The sequence below is a fragment of the Hemiscyllium ocellatum genome, chromosome 3 (genome assembly GCF_020745735.1).
Source record: "Hemiscyllium ocellatum isolate sHemOce1 chromosome 3, sHemOce1.pat.X.cur, whole genome shotgun sequence".
NCBI lineage: Eukaryota > Metazoa > Chordata > Chondrichthyes > Orectolobiformes > Hemiscylliidae > Hemiscyllium > Hemiscyllium ocellatum.
Genome location: NC_083403.1, coordinates 7,541,944 through 7,569,479, shown reverse-complemented (window position 1 = coordinate 7,569,479; position 27,536 = coordinate 7,541,944). Strand labels below are relative to the sequence as shown.

The 27,536-nt window shown below is 40.3% G+C and overlaps 1 protein-coding gene across 1 annotated transcript in view; it reads right to left on the bottom strand.

Annotated features, from left to right (window-relative positions):
- Nucleotides 1–27,536, bottom strand: part of LOC132834281 (dynein axonemal heavy chain 8-like) — a 1,170,382-nt gene that overhangs the window by 1,078,032 nt on the left and 64,814 nt on the right. Inside the window, exon 5 of the mRNA XM_060853001.1 lies at nt 784–973. Coding sequence (XP_060708984.1) covers nt 784–973 — 190 coding nt within the window. The remainder of the gene's footprint in view (nt 1–783; nt 974–27,536) is intronic.

Sequence of the window (27,536 nt, the reverse complement as noted above, 5' to 3'; positions counted from 1 at the left end):
ATTCATTCATGCATGCGATGTGAGCACAACTAGTTGGGCCAGCACTTATCGTCCATTCCTAGTTGCCCTTGAGAAACTGATGATAAGCTGTCTTTTTGAACCACTGCAATCCACTTGGTGCAGTTATATCCACAATGCTACTTGGGAGGCATTTCCAGGATTTTTACCCACCAACACTGAAGGAATGGCAGCATATTTCCAAGCCAGGATAGTGAGTGGCTTGGAGGGACTATCACAATTTGACTAACCAGTTAATGTTGCCTGAAGAGTAAGAAAAAGATTAAGAAAAGTATTTCAAATTCTCAATGCACTCATGTGCAATCTATAGAGAGACTGATTGTTGACAATAAACATGTAATGGTGAGGATGTAAAAATTAATGTGAATGTTGAGTTGGGACAACTGAAGGCTAAGAGGTGATTCATTCTGAATAAGAATAATCCACAAGATTCAGATGAAGAGAAAGGTGGATAATCTTCTTAGTCCTTTCTAATTGTTTACCTGCCAAGGGTGGGTCTTCTCTCATGATGGGGGAAGGCTCACCTCAAGCCCACTAAAAACCTGATGGCTACTAAACGGCTGTAGGACAAGCAGACAAGCATAGATGGATATCCTCTTCCAGCATAAACATCATTTTACTGCATTAACCGATCAACCACAAGATACTATCTAAATTGCCAATGGTTTCCAATTAAATTGTACGATATGAACAATAATCTAGTATTTAAATAAGTGATAAAATTTATGTAATTCGCAGACCAATTTAACTGTTAAAATGGCTTACCATTTAGGAATGTGATGTAACTGCGAATAATTTCTTTGAAAGCTTTCTTCTCTCTGTGTCCATGTATTGATTGGTTCAGTGCTCCCCATTTGTCAGATACAGAAATAGCATGGATAAAAATATTTCCAAGCATTTTCACAGCACCAGTGAGAATTCCATCAGTACAATCCAAAATACAAAAGAATATCTCCTGCAAGCAGGCATGGGGTTATTCAAATGTAAGTATACTAACATTCATGAAAAATGCAAGTAGAGTAATTCGTTAATTTCTCATACATATCATCACGTAGAAAAAATAAGATTATCTACAAAACCAAACTTCAGTGCTTGCTGGAAATCTAAACTAAAAACTGAAAATGCTGGAAATACTCATCAGAACTCTACAGAAAAGTCACAATATAAAAAGATAACTTTTTTTTCTCTCCACAAGTAATTTCATGACACCTTCCAGCATTTTCTGTGTTTAACTGAAGATTATCTACTTGACAGAGTAACTGACATACTATGAAACTAAAACATTCAGCACTTCACTGATTCTAATCTGGTCAGACAAGACGAAGGATGTGAGAGAAAACAGCAACAGTAACAATAACTTGCTTTTACATAGCATAAAATGTGACAAACGAGCCAAGTCATTTAACTAAACATATCAAATTATTCCACCAGCCTCACTTTAGAAGCTAGGTCAAATTTATAGATTTTAAACAGTGTCATAAAAGAAATGAGAGAAATTGGAAGATGAAGAGGTCTCTAGAGGGAGTTTTAGACCTTCAATTCTCAGTATTCGAAGGCACATTGCCAATAGTGGAGCAATTAAAATCAAGGACGTACAAAAATTTCAGAATTGGGATAACTCAAATATCTTGGACAGTTGTAGCTAAAGGATGATAGAGGTAGGGAGTGACTTGAAAAGGTTTCATTTTTAAATGTGCTCTTTCTTGGAATGAGGGCATCATTGGTATTTCCAACTGCCCTTAAACTGGGTACCCTGTTTGGCTTTTTGGAGGGCAATCAAAAGTCAACCATATTGCTGTAGGCTTGGGGTTGCATGTTGGCCGGGTAAGGGTTACTATTTCCTTCCTTAAAATACATTAATAAACCAGGTGGATTTTTATGACAACTGACTATGGTTTCATGGTCATGCAAAAGCAGGCATATTATCCCTTTAAAATCATAATGTAAATTGGTTCAATTTACAAAATACTGACTTTGAGCAGAGAACCTTAACCTGTCAGTTTAAAATTGTGAATGCTTAATGAATGGAGAAACTTTTCAATGGCAAAATGGATGATGATCAAAGAACATAGATTTAAGAGGACTGATAAAACAAGATGGCGAAAGTGAGGACTGCAGATGCTAGACAAGATTAGAGTGGTGCTGGAAAAGCACAGCAGGTTAGGCAGCATCTGAGGAGCAGGAAAATCGACGTTTCGGCAGGAGCCTTTCATCAGGAATCAGGATAAAATAACTTGACATGACATGAAAAGATATTATTATTGACCTGGAGAGTACGACCTGAAAGGATGGTAGAATTGGTTTGAATAGTCACAAAAGAAGAGTGGATGATACTAGAGAAAATATTACAGAGCTATGGAAAGGGAATAATTGGATGACTCTACCAAAGAGTTGAGTGATGTGATCAATCAAATTATACCAGTAACACAGCACCTTACCTTTAAACAAGATAACCGTTCAGGTCTAATTTATCTCCTTGATATATTTGGAGGGGCTTTAATCTGGTTTATAAGTATTAAGTCACAGCCTTGGTTAAATACTTCATCTACAAGGTGGCACTCATTCTTATTACAGAACCGAGAGCTAATGGGTCAGTCAACCAACAAAATGAACTTACAGAACAAAAAGTTTACTGAGAATGTCCCAAATTGTTGAACTACTCTAGTCTAAGTCGGGCAGAATGATTAAGTCATGTGTGAAACATGCCCCCAAGGACAACTGTTCACAAAAGGAGGGAGGTGATCAGGGAGTCAATGTCAGATTAATGATATTATACTTTTTTCCTCTTCTACCTCTCAGCAGAGCTGCTGTAATTTTTCTTTATCTTAATTTTTCCCTTTGAATTTGGCCATAGCACATTCACCTAAAACTTCTGCTTGCAAAGTCCATTTTAAAAAGAAACCATAACAATCTCCCTTCAGGGTTTTAAAAAATTTCAATAATGCATTCAAACTTGAGGAATGACAGTTGCAACACACATAAGCAGGCAAGATGGACAAATGGGCAAAGGGGTGGCAGATGGAATTTAATTTAAATAAATGTGAGACACTGCATTTTGGTATGGCAAATGAGGGCAGGACTTATACACTTAGTGGTAAGGTCCTGAGAAATGCAGAACAAAGAGACCTTGGAGTGTAAGTTCACAGTTCCCTGAAAGCAGTGTTGCAGGTAGACAAGATAGTGAAGAAGCCATTTAGAACACTTGCCTTTATTGATCAGTATATTGAGTATAGGAATTGGGAGGTCATGTTGCAATTGTACAGGACACTGATTGGGCCACTTTTGGAAATCTGCATTCAATCCTGGTCTCCCTGCAACAGGAAAGATGCTGTGAAACTTGAAAGAGTTCAGAAAAGATTTACAAGGATATTGCCATAGTTGGAGGTTTGAGCTTTAGGGAGAGGCTGAATAGGCTGGGGTTATTTTCCCTGGAGAGGCTGAGGCTGAGGGGTGGTCTTATAGAAGTTTATAAAATCATGAGGGGCATGGATAGGGTTAACAGTCAAAGTCATTTCCCATTGTAGGGGAGTCCAAACTTCAAGGGCACAGGTTTAAGCTGAGAGGAGAAAGATTTAAAAGGGACCTAATGCACAAGGTTTTCACAGAGAGTATGGGTGCCTGTATGGAATGAGTTGCAGAGGAGGTGGTGGAGGCTGGTACAATTACAACATTTAAAAGTCACTGGATGGGTACATGAATAGGAAGGTTTTAGAGGGATACGGGCCAAATGCTGGCAAATAGACTAGATCAGTTCAGGACATCTGATCAGCATGGACAAGTTGGACCAAAGGTTCTGTTTCTATGACTCTAAAATAAACAATGTAATACATTAAGATTCTGGAATTATTTTGGTCTTAAGGGAAGACTATGTCACATGGAAAATAACTTTGTAGGATTCTTTGCTGAAGCTGAATATATAAAGCAGGGAAAAGATAGTTTAGAATTGTAAGAGGTACATAGTAAGTTTGCAGATGACACCAGCGAAGAAGGTTACCTCGGATTGCAACAGGATCTTGATCAGATGGGCCAATGGACTGAGAAGTGGCAGATAGAGTTTAATGCAGATAAATGCGAGGTGCTGTATTTTGGGAAAGTAAATCTTAACAGGACTTAGGCAATTAATGGTAAGGTCCTAGGGAGTGTTGCTAAACAAAGAGACCTTGGAGTGCAGGTTCATAGCTCCTTGGATGTGGAGTTGCAGGTAGATAGGATAATGAAGAAGGCATTTGGTATGCTTTCCTTTATTGGTCAGAGTACTAAGTACAGGAGTTGGGAGGTCATGTTGCAGCTGTACAGGACATTGGTTAGGCCATTGTTGGAATATTGCTTGCAATTCTGGTCTCCTTCCTATTGTAAAGATGTTGTGAAACTTGAAAGGTTTTAAAGAAGATTTACAAGGATGTTGCCAAGGTTGGAGGATTTGAGCTATAGGGAGAGGCTAAACAGGCTGGGGCTGTTTTCCCTGGAGCGTCAGAGGTTGAGGGGTGACCTTACAGAGGTTTACAAAATCATGAGAGGCTTGGATAGGATAATTAGACAAAGTCTTTTACCTGGTATCAGGGAGTCCAGAACTAGAGGGCATAGGTTTAGGGTGAGAGAGAAAAGATATAAGAGAGACCTAAGGGGCAACTTTTTCACACAGCCAGAGGAAGTGGTGGAGGCTGGTACAATTACAACATTTAAAAGGCATTTGGATGGATATATGAATAGAAAGGGTTTGGAGGGATACGTGCCAGGTGCTGGCAGGTGGGACTAGATTGGGTTGGAATATCTGGCTGGCATGGATGGGTTGCACCGAAGGGTCTGTTTCCATTCTATACATCTTTATGACTCTATGTTAAAAGTAAGCTACCTCATTGTAAGGAGTTTAGTTTAAAAAATCCACCTCAGTAGGGACTAAAATCCATAAGGGATTATGTGAAGCTAAGAAACCTTAGACTCAGTTAAATGATGAATCAAGAGACTGTTAGATTCTCAAGAATGAGAATTCAAGTCACAGCTAAGTCAAATCCTCTGTGGTTTTAGAGAAGAATCCTCTACGCTAGAATTCTCACTAGCAATTAGGAATTGCAATGGAATGTTGTTGAGATTAATGGGATTGTATTTTTACTATATATTTCAAAATCATTAAAAATCTTTCACATATAAATAGTTTGGATAATTTTATTGTATCTTCAATTCTTTTGCATCACAAACTTTTGTTTTATTCTTAAATCAAAATGTATATTTCATTATTTAAGAGAAAACCAGCTTGTCAATACCAAAACAAACAAAATATGCCATTTATAGTGGAGATTATAGAGGAAACAGACTAAGGGTTTTGTGAAAAGATAGGTGAGCAAGAGACTTTTTTTAAGGCAGTAAGTGATAATATGCAGAACATGCTGCCTGTGAATGCAAGAGGTGGTGGAGACCAGTACAATTATGACATTTAAAAAGCTGGGTATATGAATAGGAATGTTTTATTGAGATATGGCCAAATACTGGCAAATGGAACTAGATTAATTTAGGATAGCAGGTCTGAGATTAGTCTTGCATCTCAGTTGTCCACTAACGGCATTAGCTGGGATCATAACAATCACATGCATAATTTTGACCCAATGATTCACACACCTATCCTCTGCACTTCCTACTCACTCGTTGCAGATAATCAATATGATTCCCATGGTCAGGAAAGAGAAAGCGCTTCCAAAGTGTGAACAGCCCGAGTGAGCTTACAATTGAAGAATTTTAGAACATGAGAATAGAACTAAGTCTTTATTTGCTTTCTCCATTTTACAACATTAAAATTCAATCATCTTGTTAAAAGGTCAGCAAGGTAGATGACTCCACTGAATCAGTTATCAATCAATAATCTGAATAAGGCCTCAGTAGTCGTTGATTACTATTGAGCTCAATAGGACTGAGTCATCTCAGCTCACCTGAGTTTGATTTAAATTAGGGCCTGCTGAAAATGCATGATCAATAAGCTTTGCAAGGCAGGAAGGATAGAGCACGTCTGAAATCAGACACAGCCTGGGTGGGCATATAGTTTGGGAATTTTGAAGCAGCATGGGAATTCTGCAAAGAGGAAAAGACACTGTGTGCTGGCTTTTTAGGTTCATAGTATGTAAAGTGGTTTTAACTGGATGAATTGAAACCCAGATTTGGATGTCCAACACAAAACAAGGAGTGACATCACAAGAAAACCTTAAGTTAACTTGTTGTTAATAGCAAAAATTTAATGATCTATTATTGTTTACTTTCAGATTGAAGATTCTACTGATTGTAATGAGATCAGCCAGGTGGACCTCATATAATATGAGTTCACTGACTGAGGCTGTTAACCTTCATTTGATTGATGTATTGAAGTCACATGTACCTAGGTACAGTGAAAAGCTTCATTTGGCAAGCAACACCGGGAGATCATTATCAACAAGGACATCAAGATCAAAGGGTGCTTAGACAGAGCAAGGCATACTGGTTACACTGCACAGGAGATGCACAAAGCAAGGTCAACATTAACAAGATCAGCATTATTTGAAATTACAAAGTCCATTCATCAATCAAATAATGGGAAGAAGCTGTTCTTGAACCTCTTGGTGCATGTGTTCAAGCTTCTGTATCTTCTGCTGGGTGGAAGAGATTGTAAGAGAGCATTACTAGAATTGGAGGGGTCTTTGATGATGTCAGCAGCCTTTCCACAGCAGTGAGACATGCAAATGAAGTCCATGGATGGGAGGTTGGCTTCTGTGAAAGTCTGAACAGTGCATACATCCCCCTGTAGTTCCTTACAGTCCTGGGCAGAGCAATTGCCATATCAGGCCATTATGCATTTAGATAATATGCTTTCTATGCATCTGTAAATGTTGGTGAGGGTCCTTATGGACATGCCAAATTTTCTACGACGCCTGAGGAAGAAGAGGCATTATTGTGCCTTCTTGACCATTGTACCTACATGGGAAGTCCAGGACAGGTTGTTAGTTGTCATTACTCCTAGGAACTTGATGCTTTCTGCTTCCGCTCCATTGAGGTAGATGGGGGCATGTCCTTTTGTTTTGCCAACATTGAGAGAGAGGTTGTTATCACTGCACCATGACACCAGTACTCTATTTCCTTTCTTTATTCTGACTTGTTTGATATCCATCCTACCACAGTGGTGTCACCAGCAAAATTGTAGATGGCATTGTTTCGGAATTTGGCTACTAAGTTGTGTGTGGATGGGGATTGGTGGGCTGAGAATACATCCAATGTTGAGGGTTATTGTGGAGGAGAAGGAGTTATCAATCTTCACTAATTGTGGTCTATGGGTCAGGAAGCTAAGGATCCACCTGGAGAGGGTAGAGCCAAGACCTAGGTCACAGAGTTTTGAAATTAGTATGGAAAAGATTATGGTGTTGAAGGCAGAGCTGTAGTCAATGAGTAGGAGTCGATATCGATGTCCTTGTAATACAGATGTTACAGGGGTGAGTGTAAGGGTAGGGTAATGACATCTGCTGTGGACCTGTTTCATTGATAGGCACATTGAAGGGGTTAAAGGGTGGCTGGTAGGCTAGAGTTGATGTGACGAGTCTCTTGAAGCGCTTCATGATTATGGAGGTCAGAGCCACTGAGAGATAGTCATTAAGTCATGTTACATGTGCTTTCTTCAGTTCTGGGGTGATCGTGTTCTTCTTGAAACAGGTGAGGACTTTGGCTTGCAGGAGGGAGAAGTTGAAATGTCTGTGAATACCTCTGCCAGCTAGTCTGCACAGGAGCTAAAGTGCATGGCTGGGGACTCCATCTGGGCCAGACGCTTTCCTTGGGTTGAATCTCAGGAAGACACCTGCAGCTGCTCCGATCAGGGAGTCCTAGCTGACAGATATAGACAGACGTTCTGTTCAGTTTGAGAGCTAGCTCTGAGAAAGCCGGACCAATGCATGTGCAAATAAAGGATAACTTGCCGACAGGATACCGGCCTCTGAGTAGTTACTTCAGTGGCGACGAGAAAAAGAAAATGTTCTTGAAGACATTCACTCACAATAGTCGTTTTTGAGTTAGGGTAAGTATTTCTGGCATCATGCCATTATTTAGGAGGTTGACTTGTTTGATCCTGCTGTCGAAGATTGGGCCCAGTATGTGTAAAGAGTGTGTTATTTCTTCGAGGCAAATGACATTCAGGCAGATGAAAAGCAATGAGTAATTCTCCTGACAGCTTGTGGACTCAGCTTTTTTTCATTAATGTCTAATGTTTACTGAGCCACCAGACACTAAAACCATTCAAAATTTGATGGATCAAGTTGCATTACTGGTGAATTATAGGAAAGAGGTGTTGCACATGAATTATCAGTACGAGGTTATTTGGGAGTAAGGAAAACTCAAGCCAAAATACAAAATATTATTAATGGCCTGGACTTCAAAGAGATGTGGTTGAATTTTGCCAGACATGTCATACATGTCAGGTAATATAGAAACCTCAGGCAAGTGATAAATCCAGCACCCTTAATACTTCTTCCTGCATTGGAGGAACCTTAAACAAGAGTCTTAATTGATTGTGTAAGAACCCTACCAAAAGCAATAAGTTGGAATCAGTATTAATTGACCATGATGAATTTATCTATTGGATTTCCAATATCATGGCTAATAAGATTGTAGAAGAGTTATTTAGGAAATTCTTCTAGGAAAGATCAGGGGTCAAATTTTATATCAAAGTTATTCAAGGATTACAGATAGTTTAGGAATAGAACAATTGAAGTCCACTGCATACAATCTAAAATTGCAGGGAGCATTAGAACCATAGCATCAAACTTTAAAGACCAGAATAAGGACTTACAGTCAAGATTATCCAGACAATTGGGATAAACAAATTCTATTTGTACTCTTTGCAATGAGGGATATACCTAATGAATCAACCAAAGCCAGTCCATTTCAATTAGCTTCCAGGCATGAGCCAAAAGGACCACTAAAATTAATTAAGGAAAAATTGGTTAGTCAGAGATCAAAGACCACAGATTAGGACTATATGTCAAAGTTTAGGAAAAGATTAAACAGAGGGGGGAGTTGCTAGACAGCATTTATAAGTATCACAAAATGTGATTAAAGTCTAAGCCGACAAGAAATCAAAAATTTGAAATTTTGCTAGTGGAGATAAAGTGTTGGTGTTATCCCAGTGGTAGGCTAACCTTTAAAGCAAGGTTTAGTGAGCCTTATCAAATTGAAAGGAAATTGAGTGAGGTGAATTATTTGGTAAGAATGCCAGATAGAAATAAATCTCACAGTGTGTGTCATATGAATATACACAAAAGGTGTTTGGTTAGGGAATTTAAGCAAAAGGAGAATGTGTTACTAATTGCAACAGTGAAGAACCGAGTTCTGATTATTCTGAATTGGACATTCCACAAATTCAATTGGACAACAAGGAAGATCTCAAATATTCAGATAAAATATTGAGTTACCTTCCAGAGCAAAATGGAAATGACCTGGAATAGTTACTACGATCACAGAGGGTGGGGGGAAAATGTGGGAATAAGCTGGGAATCTAATCACACATGATGTAGATGATGAAATGCTGTTCCCAATTATGAAACATCATAAGATCATAAGATATGGGAGCAGAAATTAAACTATTCAGCCCATTAGGTCTGCTCCACCATTCAATCAAGGCTAATAAGTTTCTCAACCACATTCTCCCACTTTCTCCCTGCAACCAATATTCCCCTTGATACTTAAGAACGTCTGTATCTCAGTCTTAAATATACTCAATGGCCTGGCCTCCACAGCTTTCTTTGGCAATGAATTCCATAGATTCACCACTCTCTTGCAGAAGAAGTTTCTCCTTATCTATGTTCTATAAGGTCTTGCCTTAACTCTAAGGCTATGCCCTCAGGTCCTAGTCTCTACTACCAATGGGAACATTTTCCCAACATCTACTCTGTACAGGCCATTCAGAATTCTGTATGTTTCAATTAGATCCCCCCTCATTGTTCTGAATTCCATTGAGTATAAACCCAGAGTCCTTAAATGTTCCTTATATGTTAAGCTTTTCATTCCTGGGATTGTTCTTGTTAACATTCTCTGAACACGTTCCAGGGCCAGTACATTCTTCGTGAGATATGGGATCAAAACTGCACACAACACTCCAATAAGGTCTGACAAAAGCCTTATAGAGCCTCAGAAGTACATCCCTGCTTTTATACTCCAGTCCTCTCAAAATAAATGCCATCACTGTATTTGCCTTTCTAACTACTGACTCAACCTCCAAGTTTACCTTGAGAGAATCCTGAACCAGAACTCCCAAATCTCTTTGCACTTCAGACTCCTGAAAACAGTTCATGCCTCTATTCTTCCTACCAAAGTGCAAGGCCTCACATTTTCCCAGAACTTCACTCTGTCTTCACAAAGTAAGTCACGAATAATATACCAGAAATGATGTGGACACTGTTTAGTCAGAGAAAGGAAACAAAGCAAATATGTATTAGTAGAGAAATAATATTGAAAATTTGATGGGATTGAAGGCTGATAAACCCCCAGTAATCTACATCTCAAGAGTACTTACAGAGTGGAAACAGTGGATGAAACATGGTTATCTTCCAAGATCTTTTAGGATCCAAAAAAGTTCCTATAGACTGGAGAGTAGTTCATGTAACCCCGTTATTTGAAAGAGGAGACAGAGAGAGAAAACGGGGAATTATAGACCAGTGAGTCTGACATTGGTAGTGGGGAATTTGCTGGAGTCTATTCTCAAGGATTTCATAGCAAAACAATCAGAAAACAATGATAAAATAAGGTAATAGTCAGCACGGATGTACAAAATGGAAATCATGCTTGACAAATTACTGACATTATTTGATGATGCAACTCGTAAAGTTGATGGGGCAGCCAGTGGATGTGATTTATTCGGACTTTCAGAAGGCCTTCAACAAAGTTCTGTTTAAGAGATTATTGTATAAAATTAAAGTAATGGATTGGGAGTAAAGTATAGAGCTGGATAGAAAGGTTGTTTGCAGAGTAGGAATAAATCAGTCTTTTCTGAATGGCAGGCAGTGACTACGAAGGGTTTGCTACGAAGATTTCAACTATTCATAATCTATGGAAATGATTTAGATGTAGGAACTAAATGTAATATTCCAAAATTTGCAGATGACACAAGGCTAAGTGGAAGGGTGAACTGTGAAGAGGATGCAGAGATGTTGCAGTGTGATTTGGACAGGCTGAGTGAGTGAGCCAATGCATGGTAGATCAAGTATAATGTGAATAAATGTGAGGATACCCACTTTGGCAGCAAAAATAAGAAGACAGATTATTATTTGAATGGCTGTAAATTGAGGGATGGGAATGCGTAATGAAACTTGGATGTCCTCACGCACCAGTCACAGGTACAACAGGCAGGAAAGAAGGCAAACTATATGTTGGCCTTTATAATGAAAGGATGTGAGCAAAGGAAAGAGGATGTCTTGTTGCAATTATACAGGGCATTGGTGAAGCCGAACCTGGAATACTACATGCAGCTTTAGTCTCCGTATCGGAGGAAGGATGTTTTTGCTGTAGGCAAAGTGCAGCAAAGGTTTAACAAATTGATTCCTGAGAAGGCAAGAGGAGAGAATCAATCAATTAAGATTATATTAAGTGGACTTTAGAAGAATGAGGGGGAATATCATAGAAACCTGTGAAGTTCTAACAGAACTAGCTAGCTTAGGTACAGGAAGGATATTCCCAATGGTGGCGGGTAGTCCAGAACGAAGGATCATAGTTTAAGGATGGGGTAAACCTTTTAGAACTGTGATGAGGAGAAATTTCTTCATGTAGAGTGGTAATCCGATGGAATTCAGTACCATAAAAAGTGGTTGTGGCCAAAACATTGTGTTACCAAGAAAGAGGTAAATATAGCTCTTGTTGCTAAAGAGATTAGTGCATTGACATCAATGATCAGCCACAATTGTAATAAATGGTGAAGTAGGTTTGAGGGATCGAATGGCCTTTTCCTGTTCCTAATTTCTATGTTTCTGTGTCCATAGGATTCAGTCCTAGCCAAATAACATTTGAATGGTGCTCAACAAAAGATGAAAACTAGAGCAGATAACGTAGCCAAAGTCCAAAATCTTACTTCTGGAGGCAAGGTCTTTGTCTCTGGACAAACATTAAAAACAAGGTTCACTTATCAAATCCAAAAGAAACTGAATGGTGTGAATTATGCAGTGAATACTCCTGACAAGAAGAAAAATCAGTGTGTCATGTTAATATGTTAAACAGATATCATGAAAGGTAGGATAGTCAGAAGGAAAGTGCATTTATGGTCATGAAAGACAGAAAGATAAAATAAAATATCAGAAAAATTTGAGCAGGGATGAAGTCCTAAAAGCTGAATGTAGGCAGTTAAGCACCAAGATATAAATTAGGATCTCAAAGTTACTAATCTCAGATTGCTATACGTGCCACATTCTAGTCAGAGTAGAAACAGCAGGGTATGTCAATTGAATACATGGCTGGAGAGATAGTGTGAGGGGGGTCTGTTTCATAGAAATTATGAGCAACAGTGGGTCATTTAGCCATTTGAGCTTGCTCCCCATTCAAAACATTCATGCTTAATAAGATACAGTCTACACTTTCATCTGCCCCAATAACATTTCACTCCCTTGTTGGTCAGGAAATAACAAAGAGGATTGATGAGGGCAGAGCAGTTTATGTGATCTAAATGGACTTCAGTGAGGCAAGGATGCCTTCCTTGAAGAAGCTCTCTTCCTCTTTCTCCTCTTCAGTAAGACATTTGACAAGGTTCCTCAAGGGAGACTGGTTATGTTCTATGTTCTACATTCTATGAACTAGCCATTTGAATACAGAACTGGCCCGAAGGTAGAAGACAGAGGAGGTTTGCTTTACAGACTAGAAGCCAATAACCTGTACCACAAGGATCAGTGCTGGGTCCACTACTTTTCATCATTTATATAAATGATTTGCATGTTAAAATAGGAGGTATCATTAGTAAGTTTGTAGAAGACACGGTGGGCGGCACGGTGGCACAGTGGTTAGCACTGCTGCCTCACGGCGCTAGGGACCTGGATTCAATTCCAGCCACAGGCAACTATCTGTGTGGAGTTTGCACATTCTCCCTGTGTCTGTGTGGGTTTCCTCCGAGTGCTCGGTTTCCTCCCACAGTGCAAAAAATGTGCAGGTTAGGTGAATTGACCATGCTAAATTGCCCGTAGTGTTAGGTGAAGGGGTAAATGTAGGGGAATGGGTCTGGGTGGGTTGATCATCGGAGGGTCGGTGTGGACTTGTTGGGCCGAAGGGCCTGTTTCCGCACTGTAAGTAATCTAATCTAATCTAAAAGACACCAAATTTGGAAGTGTAGTGGATAGCGAAGAAGGTTGCCTCAAAGTACAACAGGATCTAGATCAGATGGTCAAATGAGATGAGGAGTGGCAGCTGGAGTTTAATTTAGATAAATGTGAGGTGCTGCATTTTGGAAAATCAAATCAGCGCAGGACTTACACACTTAATGGGAAAGTCCTGGGGAGTGTTGCTGAACAAAGACACATTGGAGTGCACGTTCATAGTTAGTTGAAAGTAGAGTCGCAAATAGATGGGATAGTGAAGGCGTTTGGTATGCTTTCCTTTATTGGTCAGAGCATTGAGTATAGGAGTTGGGAGGTTATTTTGCGGCTGTACAGGACATTGGTTGGGCCACTTTTGAAATTTTGCGTGCAATTCCAATTCCCTCCCTATCGGAAGGATGTTATGAAACTTGAAAGGGTTCAGAAAAGATTTACAAGGATGTTGAGGGTTGGAGAATTTGAGCCACAGGGAGACATTGAGTAAGCTGGGATGGTTTTCCCTGGAGTGTCAGAGGCTGAGGGGTGACTTTGTGGAGGTTTATAAAATCATGAGGGCATGAATAGAATAAACAGACAAGGTCTTTTCCCTGCAGTGGGGGGGGGTCCAAACTAGAGGATATAGGTCATGGGGGGAGTGGAAAGGTATAGTCACAGAGTCAAAAAGGGACCTATGAGGCAACTTTTTCAGGCAGAGGGTGCTGCATGTATGAGATGAGCTGCTAGAGGAAGTGGTGGAGGCTGGTACAATTACGGCATTTAAAAGACATCTGAATGGGTATATGAATAGGAAGGGCTTAAAGGGATATGGCCCAAGTGCTGGCAAATAGGACTAGATTAAGTTGGAATATCTGGTCGGCATGGACGAGTTGGATCAAAGGGTCTTTTTCCATGCTGTACATCTCTATAATTCTATGACTCTAAGAATCTTTCTCCCCCTGCAGTTAAAATATTTAATGACCCTCCCTCCACTGCTCCTTTGGGAACAGGGTTCCAAAGACACATAAACTCTCTGAGGAAAAAAAAATCCTCATCCTTGCTTTAAAGGAAGACCAGTCCTTTTGAAACTGCATTGCCTAATTCTAGTCTCTGTCAAAAGAGGAAACATCTTTCCAACTATCTCACTCCCTGAACATGCAGAAGTTACCAGAATTGAGTCCTAGAATTTATTCTTCGTCAATGACCTGAATCTATGTTAAGGGTAGAAGAAAGATGTTTGCTGATAATCGAACAATGTTGTTCGGCAGCATTTCTGACTCCTCAGACAATTTGTACCAAGCAATGACTATCTCAAACAAAAGGCAATTTAACCTCCACCCTTGACATTCAATAGCATTACAATCACTAAATCCCACAATAAGAATCTTCTCAGAGTCACCATCAACCAGAAACTGAATGGACCAGCCATGTTAATACTGCTCCTACAACAGCAGGTCAAAGATTAGGAATTACGCAGAGTAACACACCACCTGACTCCAGAGTGCCTATCACCATCTGCAAGGCACAAGTCAGGAGTATGATAAAACATAATTAGAATAGTTTGGTAGTTATTTTTAATGAGCACCTGTGATAATGGACTATAACTCTAACTTACCTTGAGGTATCCAGCTCCAGCAAAATAAAACATAGAACATAGAACACTACAGTGTAGTATGGGCTCTTCAGCCCGTATGTTGCCCTTGATGTTGCACCAACCTGTGAAACCAATCTGAACCCCACAGAACCTACACTATATCATTAGCATCCATATGTTTATCCAATGACCATTTAAATGTGCTTAAACTTGGCAAGTCTACTACTGTTGCCCTTACCAGTCTCTGAGTGAAGAACCTAAGTCTGACTTATATCTATCATTCCTCACTTTAAAGCTATATTCTCTTGTGTTAGCCATCGTTATCCGAGGAAAAGGGCTCCCACTCTCCACCCTACCTCATCCTTTGATCATCTTGTATGTCTGTATTAGGTCATCTCTTAACCATCTTCTTTAATGAAAGCAGCCTCAAGTCCTTCAGCCTTTCCTCATACGACCTTCCCTCTATACCACGCAACATCCTGGTAAATCTCCTCTGCACCCTTTCTAATGCTTCCACATTGTTCCTATAATATGGCGACCAGAACTGTATGCAATTTTCTAAGTGCAGCCGCACCAGTATTTTATACAGCTACAAAATTACCTCCTGGCTCCGAAACTCAATCCTCCTACCAAGAAAACCTAACACACCGCACTTCTTCTTAATAACCCTATCAACCCTGGGTGGCAAATTTCAGGGATCTATGCACATGGACACAGGATTCTTGGTAGTATGGATCACTACCATTAGCCCAGTACTCTGTATTCCTGTTAGTCCTTCCAAAGTGAATCACCCCACACTTTTCCGCATTAATCTCCATTTGCCACCTCTCAGCTCAGCTATGCAGCTTATCTACTTCTCTCTGTAACCTGCAACATCCTTCTGCACTTCCCACAATTCCACCAACCTTAGTGTCATCTGTAAATTTACTAGCCCATTCTTCTATCCCCTTATCAAGGTGGTTTTTAAAATGACAACATCAGTGGCCCCAAAACAGATCCTTGTGATACATCACAAGTAATTGAACTCCAGGGTGAACATTTCCCATAAACCACCACCCTCTGACTTCTTACAGCTAGCCAATTTCTAATCCAAACTGCTAAATCACATTCAACCCCTTGCCTCTGTATTTTCTGCAATAGCCTACTGGGAACCTTATCAATCGCTTTACTGAAAACCATATACATCACATCAACCGCTTTACCTTCATCTACCTGTTTGGTCACCTATTCAAAGAACTCGAGAAGGTTTGTGAGGCATGACCTACCCTTCACAAAACTGTGTTGACTATCTGTAATCAAATTATTCCTTTCTAGATGATTATATATCATATCTCTTAAAATCCTTTACAACACTTTATCTACAACTGAAGTAAGGCTCAATGGTCCATAATTACCAGGGTTGTCTCTACTCCCTTTCTTGAACAAAGGGACATTTGTTATTCTCCAGTCTTCTGGCACTATTCCTGCCGATAATGACATTACAACGATCAAAACCAAAGACTCTGAAATCTCCTCCCTAGCTTCCCAAAGAACCCTAAGATAAATCTCACCTGGTCCAGGCAACTTATCCATTTTTACATGTTCCAAAATTGCTAACACCTCCTCCTTATGAACCTCAATCCTGTCTAGTCTAATAGCCTATATCTCAATATTCTCCTCGACAACATCTTCCTTTTCCTGTGTGAATCCTGACGAAAAATATTCATTTAGCGCCTCTCCTATCTCTTCAGACTACACGCAAAACTTCCCACTACTGTTCTTGACTGGCCTTAATCTCACTGTAGTCATTTTTTTATTCCTGACATACCTATAGAAAGCTTTAGGGTTTTCCTTGATCCTTCCTACCAAAGACTTCTCATGTACACTCCTGACTCTCCTTAGCTCTCTCTTTAGGACCTTCCTGGCTAACTTGTATCTCTCAAGCGCCCAAGCTGAACCTTCACATCCCATCTTAACGTAAGGCTTCTTCTTTTTTAGATTCAACTTTTTTAGTAAATCATGGTTCCTGCGCTCGACCAGTTCCTCCCTGCCTGACAGGCACATACTTATCAAGCATTCACATTAGTTCTCCTTGAATAAGCTCCACATTTCAGTTGTGCCCATCCCCTGCAGTTTCCTTCCCCATCCTATGTATCATAAATCTTGTCTAATCACTTCATAATTGCCTTTCCCCCAGTTATAACCTCTCTCTTTCCATATATGAAGTAAATGTAACCGAATTGTGGTCACTATCACCAAAGTGCTCACGTATCTCCAAATCTAACACCTGCCCTAGTTCATTACCCAGTACCAAATCCAATCTGGCATCACCTCTTGTTGGCCTATCTATATACTATTTCAGGAAACTTTCCTGCATGTACTGGTCAAGAACCGACCCATCTAAAGTACTCGAATTATCGCGCTTCCAGTCAATATTTGGAAAGTTAAGGCCTCCATAACAACTACCCTGTTACTTTCACTCCTATCCAGAATCATCTTTGCAATCCTTCCTTCTACATCTCTGGAACTTTTCGGAGGCCAATAGAAACCCCCCAACAGGATGACCTCCAGTTTCCTGTTTCTAACCTCAGCCAATACTACCTCAGTAGATGAGTCCTCATCAAACATACTTTCTTCCACCGTAATACTGTCCTTGATTAACAATGCCACACCTTCCCCTCTTTTACCACCTTCCCTGATCTGACTGAAACATCTAAACCCCAGAATTTGCAACAACCATTCCTGTCCCTTCTCTATCCACGTCTTCAAAATGGCCATAACATCAAAGTGCCAGGTACCAACCTATGCTGCAAGTTCACCCACCTTATTCCAGATGCTCCTGGTATTGAAGTAGACTCACTTCAAACCACCTTCCTGCCTGTCAGTACACTTGTGCGACCCTGAAATCTTATTCATGACCTCACCACTGTCAACCTCCTGTGTACTGATGCTACAATTAAGGTTTCCATCCCCCTCCTGAATTGGTTTAAACTTTCCCTAAGAGCGTTAGCAAATTCACACACACCTCCGCACCTCTCCCCCCCCCCCCCCCCAAGGATATTTGTACCCCCCTGGCTCAGGTGTAGACCATCCCATTTGTAGAGGTCCCAACTATCCCAGAATGAGTCCCAGTTATCCAGGTATCTGAATTTTTCTCTCTTGCCTAACCTGCTGAGCGAACAAACAGCTCTGACAACCATCCAACCCAAACTCTGGGTCCGCTACGTGGATGACACCTTTGTCACCACTAAACAAATTAGAGGAAACATTCAAGACCATCAATAATATCCTTACTCGCATAAAATTCACATAAGAGGAATTTCACATAAATTCACATTCCTGGATGTCACAGTAGAGTGAACAGCCAATGGGGAACTTCAAACCAGCATCTACAGGAAAACAACATATACGGACCAAATATTGAACTACAGAAGCAATCATCCCAACACCCACAAACAAAGCTGCATCAGAACATTAGTTCAATGATCCATCACACATTGCAGCACAGAGGATCTATACAGAGCAGAGACAAATCACCTATACAGTGTATTCAAAATGAATGGGCACCCAATGAACACAGTCCGTCGATTTCACAGCCATAAACCCAAACAAGCAGAGAAATGTGTCAAAAAACCCTGGCCACTCTCCCCTACATCAAAGACATCTCAAAAATGACTGCCAGATTACTCAGACCCCTTGGCATCATGGTAGCCCACAAACCCACTAACACATTAAAACAGCATCTAATGAACTTGAAAGACCCTATATAGACAACAAACAAAACTAACATCATTTACAAAATAAAATGCAAGAACTGCAACAAACACTACATTGCACAAACAGGCAGAAAACTAGCCACCAGAATACATGAACATCAACCAGCCACAAAATGGCATGACCCTCTCTCACTAGTATCCTTACATACAGATAAGGAAGGACACCACTTCGACTGGGAAAACACATCTATCCTGGGACAAGCCAAACAGAAGCATGCACAAGAATTCCTAGAATCATGGCATTCCAATCGGAACTCTATCAACAAACACATTGACTTGGACCCCATTTACCACCCTTGAGAAAAAGAACAACAAATGACATCACCAAAGGAAATGATATCACCACAGGAAATGACATCACCAGCCCGAGGAAACCCAAATATATAAATAGAAAGCAAGAAACACCAGCAGTGCTTTGTCCGTAGGCTCACTGAAGATGTTACCTAATATGGTGACGAAACATCTGAAAATGAAACTTCCAGCTCAACGAGCAAACCTACATCCAGAACCTCAACCTGAGCTACAAATCTTCTCAAAACATGATAACCACAGTGTTTCAAGAGGCAGTTCACTACCATGTCCTGAAGTGTAATTAAGCAATAAATGCTGACCAAGGCAGAGACATCCTCATGCCATGAAAAAAAGAAAACCATGTAAAAGATCCCTTAGGATCTATATGCCTTAATAAGGTCACCTTCCAGTTTATTAAATTTTGATGGAGGCCTATACTGTACAACGTTTTTTCATAAGTTAACTGTGATTCCGCCTCAATCCTAGAGGTTAATCGAGCAAAAAGTGACTGAAGTGCTTCTAATGCATTAATAACCTTTCTTGAATAAGGAAACAAAAACTGTATTCTGTGTGTGGTTTCATCATTGCCATCTACTATTAGATTGAAAAAGTCCTGCTTTTGATTTCTATTATGTTTGTCATAATGAAAAACAACAACAGATCCAATGGAATACTGACCATTACAGCTGAAACAAGTTTTCTGAATCCTTGAAGATTACTGGGATTGCTTTAGGGTGAAAGGATTAAATGGGCTGGCATCCAGGAGAGTTTTTTGTACCAGTACACAGATAGAAGAGATGAGGCAGTGCTATAACTAATCCTAGGGAATGAGGCCAGTAAAGTGATTAAGAGAAAATGGGTGAGAATATTGGGGTTAGAGGCCATAACTCTGTAAGTTTCAAAGTCAATATGAAAAGGGCCAAGGATAGCACTGATGTTAAGTGTCTAAATTTGGGAATGGCCAATTTAAGTATCATTAGACAGGATATGGTCAACAGGGACGGGGGGTTACTTACAGGTAAGGGAGGTTGAAGGGTGACTTTACAGAGATTAATCCAATCATGATGGGCATACAAAAGGTGAATAGCAAAGGCCTTTTCCCTCCGGTCAACAAGTTCAAAAATAGAGGACATATTTTTAAGGTGAAAAAGGAAATTTAAAAGGGACAACAGGGTCAACATTTTCACAGAGAGGATGGTTCCTATGTGGAATGAACCACCAGAGGAAGTGGTAGACACAGGCACAGTCACATCATTTAAAAGACATTTGGATAGATACATGAATAAGAAAGATTTAGAGAGATATGGGCCAAATGTAAGCAAGTGAGACTAGTTTAGTTTGGAAAACTTGAACAGCATGGATGAGTTGGACCAAAGGGTTTGTTTCTGTGCTGTAAGACTCTACGATTTTTATAATATTGTGAGAGTTCAGGGTCCGCATGTTCCTCAAATAGTGAAGGGCAAGGGCGTGAAGTCCTGTGGCTTGTTGGTCTGGGGTACAGTTCTCGCTTACGGATTGACAGTGTCGAGATGCGAGAGGTCCCGGTTTAAATCCTGGATGAGCCCTCATTTCTTGAGTGGCACAGTGGCTCAGTGGTTAGCACTGCTGCCTCACAGTACCTGGAATCCAGGTTCGATTCCTGCCTCAGGTGACTGTGTGGAGTTTGCACATTCTCCCAGTGTGGGTTTGCTCTGGTTTCCTCCCACAGTCCCAAGATGTGCACGCTAGGTGAATTGGCTATGCTAAATTGCCCATAGTTTTTGGTGCATTAGTCAGGGGTAAATATTGGGAATAGGTCTAAGTGGGTTACTCTTCGGAGGGTCCGTGTGGACTTGTTGGGACGAAGGATCTGTTTCCATGCTGTAGTGAATCTAATCTTCAGGGAATCTTGAATGTCAGGGATACTGAGAGATTGATAAAGAAAAAGAAGGAAGCATAGGGTAGGTACAGAGCATTAAAATATGAGTGGCCCTTCAGGTGGATAGAGAATATAGGAGGAGTGCTTAAAATTGAAATTAGTAGGGTAAAGAAGGGACACAAAATATCTTTGGCAGATCAGATTAAGGAAAACTCCAAGGCATTTTAAAAGTATATCACAAGTAAGAGGATTGCGAGGGGCCTATTAGAGACCAAAGAGGGAATGTGTGTGTGGAGTCAGAGAATAAGGGTGAGAACTTATATGAATATTTCTTATCTGTATTCACAGAGGAAAAAGATATTGCAGCTGGGGATTTCAGTTGAGATGGTGAGTTTCTAGAATGTTAAGATTAATAGGAGGTATTAGATGTTTTAGCGGGCAAAAAAAAATAAATCCCTGAGGCCTAATGATATGTATCCCAGGCCGCAACGGGAGGAAAAGGAGGACATTGCCAGGGTTTTGATGGATATATTTAATACATCACTGGCCACAGCTGAAGTGCCAGATGACTGGAGGATAGCTAATGTGGTGTCTATGTTCAAGAAGGGAAACAGGATAGGCTAGGTTAATTTAACATCAGTCATTGGGCAATTATTAGAAACTTTGCGGGTCAATATTAATCAGCACTTAGAAAGGTAGGAATTGATTGGGTCAGTCAGCACAGATTTGCTGAAGGGAGATCCTATCTGAAAATTTAGTTGAGTTTATTGAAAGGCGACTAAATATATTGATGAAGGTAGTGCAGTTGGTGTGGCTTACATGGACTTTAGTAAAGCTTTCGACAAGGTTCCAGATGGAAGGCTGGTCCAAAGGATAAGAGCACATGGATTCCAAGACAAGTTGGCAAACTGGAGATAAAAGTGGCAAAGCCCTGAGAATGATGATCACCAACAATCTGTCCTGGTCTGCCCATACTGACACAACAGTCAAGAAAGCACAACAACATCCCTATTTCCTGAGGAGGCTAAGGAAATTCAGCATATCAACATGAACTCTTTTTTAAGACAGTTTTAATATGGAAGGGCAAAATATGTCTGTGCAGGATTGGAGAGCCGAAGGGCCTTTCCTGTCCTGTATTGTTCTTTGTTTTTCTTTGATCTTAAACCCTTAAGTTCTCCATGAAGTTCAGCAGAACTGACATTAGCAACCGACAGGAACTTGTTTTTACTATCCGGAATAGCAACTACTTTACCCATTGAGATGCATTATATCTTGATTCCACATGCTTTCATGATGAGGTAGCAGTGCCAGAGAGCACAAAGCAAAAAAACCTGCACTCCGGATCTCACTATCCCATGGGAGATCCTTCCCATTTTAGGAAGGATATGGAGTGAAGAGCTGACTTGTTCAGTTTCACAAAGACTAATGGCAACATTTGTGACTGACTACTTTTAAGTCACATTCCTTAGATAACTTAAGGTTTTATAAAAAAAAAGTGACATTTCAGTTCCGACAATGCTTAAAGGTGTGAGGTTAGAGTGTGGCTGTATTCCAACCTAGAGTCAGACCGGTTCTATTTTGTTAGTAGGAATTGCTAAAATGTCACATGGACTGATTGTCTACAGATTGTGTGCTTTTTGAACAAAATAAAATGTATCTACATTATATCTTGATTCCACATGTTTCCATGATGAGGTAGCGTTACCAGAGAGCACAAAGCAAGAAATCCTGCACTCCGGATCTCACTACCCTGTGGGAGATCCTTCCCATTTTAGCAAAGACATGGAGTGAAGAACTGACCTGTTCAGTTTCACAAAGACCAATGGCAACATTTGTGACTGATGAGTAGATATCAAATAGAGAGAAGTCAACGGTGAAGGGCCTGGAAGTTTCCAAAAAGGTAAGAATTGTCTGTTGGATTCTTAAACAGTTTTGAGAACACACTTTGATATAAAGCATATCATGCAATAAAAAGCACATGATGAAACTGTCAATTCATTGTTCTTTCACTTACAAAATATTATTAATATTGCTCATTCATATATTTTTTGTCTCTTGTTAAATAACTTGAATTGACTTGGAATCCAAAATAAATAATAACTTTAGTTCAAAGTTATAAAATGTCTGAGTCCAGAATTGCATTTAAGAGGATCATCACATCGCAGCTGAAAGCTGGAACAGAATTCAATTCTATGTTTCTGAAATAACTGCACAGAGGTCAGTATCCCATCAAGTCATCATCCTTTATTTTCTTTGCTAAAAATCACACAAGACCAGGTTATAGTCCAACAGGTTTATTTGGAAGTACAACCTTTTGAGTGCTGCTCCTTCATCAGGCAGCTAGTAGGGCAGAGTCATAGGATCGAGAGTGTGATGCTGGAACAGTACAGCAGCTTAGGTGGCATCCAAGGAGCAGGAGAATCAACATGTTGGGCATAAGCCCTTCATCAGGAAAGCCCTTTTTCAGCACCACATTCTCAACTCTGAATTCCAGCATCTGCAGTCCTCACTTTCTACACAGGATCATAGGATGCAGAGTTTATAATAAAAGATCAAAGTGTCATACAACTGATGCGATGCATTGAACAAACCTGGATTGCTGTAAACTCTTAAATTACTTAGAATGGGCTGCAGGTTTTGATTCACTAATATGTAAATCCCAGAACTACTTTTAAGTCACATTCCTTAGATAACTTAAGGTTTTATATAAAAAAAGTGACATCTCATTTCTAACAATGCTTAAAGGTGTGAGGTTAGAGTCTGGCTGTATTCCAACCTAGAGTCAGATCAGTTCTATTTTGGCAGTAGGAATTGCTAAAATGTCAGATGGACTGACTGTCTACAGACTGTGTGCTTTTTGAACAAAATAAAGTGTATCTGCAAATATGCATAGTACACTAGCTGTGGCCAGCCAGCTCGGAACAAGTCCCATGACTTGAGGAGATTCTAAGTCCCCTGTTTTTTTGGTCAGCCAGGCCTTCCTGACTAGCCCAATCAAGGATCTCATTGTCAACAAGATCCACCTGGCTCCAGTCGGTACAGTTTCCAACCTCTGTAGAGTATGACTTTGAATTTGAGTGGATCAAGTGGGTGACACAGTAGTAATATCACCAGCTTTACAATCGTGAGGCCCAAGCTAATGATCTGGGGATTTGGGTTCAAATGGGTTCCAGCTGGTATCTGGTGAAATTTGATATTAATTGATTAAAATCTAGTTTAGCAATGATTACTAAGGAAACTGTAGTGGTTCTGTTCGCCGAGCTGGAAGTTTTAGTTGCAAACGTTTCGTCCCCTGGCTAGGAGACATCATCAGTGCTGTGGAGCCTCCTGCGAAGCGCTTCTTTGATGTTTCTTGGAGTTGTTCATATGTGGCGCTTAGGCGGTTAGCGCAGGATTCCAATTTCCTGGCTTGTCTCAGCGTCTCTCGCCCATAAGTGTTCAAAGTTTGTGCGAAGATTTGTAGCTCGGGTGTTTGTTGTAGTGGTTCTGTTCGCCGAGCTGGAAGTTTTAGTTGCAAACGTTTCGTCCCCTGGCTACGAGACATCATCAGTGCTGTGGAGCCTCCTGCGAAGCGCTTCTTTGATGTTTCTGTTCCAGCTGGATGTTAAAACTTCCAGCTCGGCGAACAGAACCACTACAACAAACACCCGAGCTACAAATCTTCGCACAAACTTTGAACACTTACGGGTGAGAGACGCTGAGACAAGCCAGGAAATGGGAATCCTGCGCTAACCGCCTAAGCGCCACATATGAACAACTCCGGAGAAACATCAAAGAAGCGCTTCGCAGGAGGATCCACAGCACTGATGATGTCTCCTAGCCAGGGGACGAAACGTTTGCAACTAAAACTTCCAGCTCGGCGAACAGAACCACTACAACAAGCACCCGAGCTACAAATCTTCGCACAAACTTTGAACTAAGGAAACTGTGATGAAGTCGAAAACAGCGTATGTTCACTTTAAGATACACAATGTTTTCTCCATTTTTAAGGTGGAGTTAAAGTACAGCAACAGCTTCAGTACAAAACAGCTAAGAGACAGGCTGTTCCAAAATAGATACATGTAGCAAATAGCTGCTAATGGGTATCTGAGTTTGGTTGCTGTTTTGACAATAATTCAAATTTAACCAATGGAGTTACATTATGCTCAGGATACTAAAACCCAACTGAGTTTGAATTTATTGTATTAACAACATTAGACCAATGACAGGGTACGATGTTAGGGGCTATAGAAAAGACACATTTTGAAAACTGGTCAGAGCAACTTCCACCGAACAGCAGAGCAGTGCCATTGGGCTGGAAAGCGAACTATCGAACTAACATCTTGCTTGCAAAGAAATAAGAAGTCACTCTCTATCAAATGTTATCCTTTCTTGTAGAAGAAAGAAGATGACCCAGGGACATCAGCAGATGGAAGACTGAAGACACCAGAGAAGAGGCGACTGTATGGTCATGACATTAACTTAATGTAAAGTCTTATTGGAGCAGCAGTTTATAGAGTTGGGGTCAGATAGCAATTAGTTAAGAAAAAGGGGGCTTAGATTTGTTAGTTTTTTTTGTGTTCTGTTAGGAAAAGAAATTGTTAATTTTCTTTAAATAGTGTAAATTATGAGTTCTATTTCACTCCCTCACACTTTTAACAGATTACAAAGCAAGGTGAGTTTTCTGGGTGTCTGGTTTTAATTAACAGAAGAGCTTGGCCTCCCTGTCATAACAGGTTGAGTGCTCATCGTCTGGGATTTGGACAGGTTTGGACAGATCCAGTCTGGGATTTGGACAGATTTAGATGAATCTCAATGGATCAGGTCCAGGATCTGGGTGGATTTGGACAGATTTGAAGAAGCTTGGCGTACAGAAGATCTCAGCAAATTTAAACACATTTGGCAAGTGATGTTCCAAATCTTCAAATAAAATTTAAGTGAGAAAAATCTGTTTAATTTCAGTTACTTGTAGTTGGTTAGATTAAAAGTGAGAGAAATGGCACTTTAAGTTACTAAATATTTATCAAAATTGCTGATGAAGGGCTTTTGCCCGAAACGTCGATTTCGCTGCACTTTGGATGCTCTTCCAGCACCACTAATCCAGAATCTGGTTTCCAGCATCTGCAGTCATTGTTTTTACCTGTGTACAAATATGTTCGACCATTGCCACATTTCAATGAGAAAGATCTCGAATCTTTTTTTAAATTTCCTTTGAAAAATTGGCTAGGCAGATGGAGTGTCCAGAAAACTTGTAGGTAATGTTAGTTCACATTTAGCTGATAGGCAGAACTAGTGAGGCATTTGCAGCACTGTCAGATGAGGGGTCAAGAGATTATGCGGATGTCAAACAGGCTACGTTGATTGCCTATGAGTTGATACCAGAAACATAATGATAGCAGTTCATTAGCATAAAGAAAGAACCATGTCACACTTATGTTGAGTTCAAAAGAATTAAACACAGCAATTTTGATAAGGTGGGTGCGAGTCTTAAAAATAGACAAGACATGTGAGGGTCTAAGAGAGATTATTCTGCTGGAGGAGTTTAAAAACTCACTTCCAGAGATGATAAGATGGATGAACTCAAAGTTCAAGAAGTGAGAAAAGATGGCAAATGAATGTGCATTGGTGCATAAGGCGAAACTTAGCTTCCAACAAGAATTTCATTCCATGAGGGACAGTAATTGGGAGAAGGGGAGATCCTTCACTACAAAACAAAGAGTAGATCATACTGGGAACAGTTAACCACAGGTGAAAAAAGAAACCCAAAAGGGTGAAAAGAAAGTGAAAGGGCTCAAGTATTTTCACTGTAATGGAGTGGGATACACAAAAGTATAGTGCTGGTGGTTTAAGTAAAACACTGGGAAAAGGTGTCTTCATTGCTCTAAGGTGGGGACACAAAGTCACAGGGCTGATCATTGAAAATACGTACTGTGGAAAAGTGGGATCAGTAGAAGTAGGAAAGGAAACCCCGAGGAGCTGCAGGAGAGTGCACAGGCTAGGCAGGGGCTGGCTATTGAGTTAGTGCCCGATCTCTATCAAGACTTCACTTCTGTGGGTAAAGTTTCCTCAGGAAGAACGGGGGAGAAAGGAAAGAAGCTATAATTTTAAGAGATATGGTAAGAGATGAAAGTATTCGCACTCTACCTGACATGTAACTCGAGAGAGTGATAATTTGTGGAATAGATGGACAGAAATTTAGTGTTCCCCTGTGTAAAACCAAGTTGGACAGCCAAATTAAGACTGGGGAAGTAACAGTGTGAGTGATTGACAGAGTGTCAGTTCCAAGAGTACAGTTTGTTCATGGGAATGACCTAGCCGGATCCAAGACGGGAGTGACACCCCTCGTGGTGGAGAAGCTGAAGGAAAACCAGCGAACTGAAGAGTTAAAACTAAAACTCTGGAATTTTTCCAGACTGTGTAGTAATAAGACCCAGCTACCATAAGTTACAGCAAGAAAGAAAAACTAAAGAGAAAGATGAAGGAGTTGAGGTTTAGTTAGCTGACACCTTGTTTGATGTAATAGCACAGGAAAAACCTGGAAAGGTAGAGAGAGTGTCAGACAGAGGTGTTTAGTCCTGTAAGACTAATGGATTTACAACAGAAAGATGACACAATAAAATATATATATCTTATGATGCATGATCAGAAAAGGAATCAGAATGTATGGAACATTATGGATGGTTATTATCTTAAGGACAGAATCCACAAATGAAAACGGAGACAATGGCAGGTTAGTGCAAAGGAGAAATGAGCAGAAGTGCATCGGATTGTGTTGT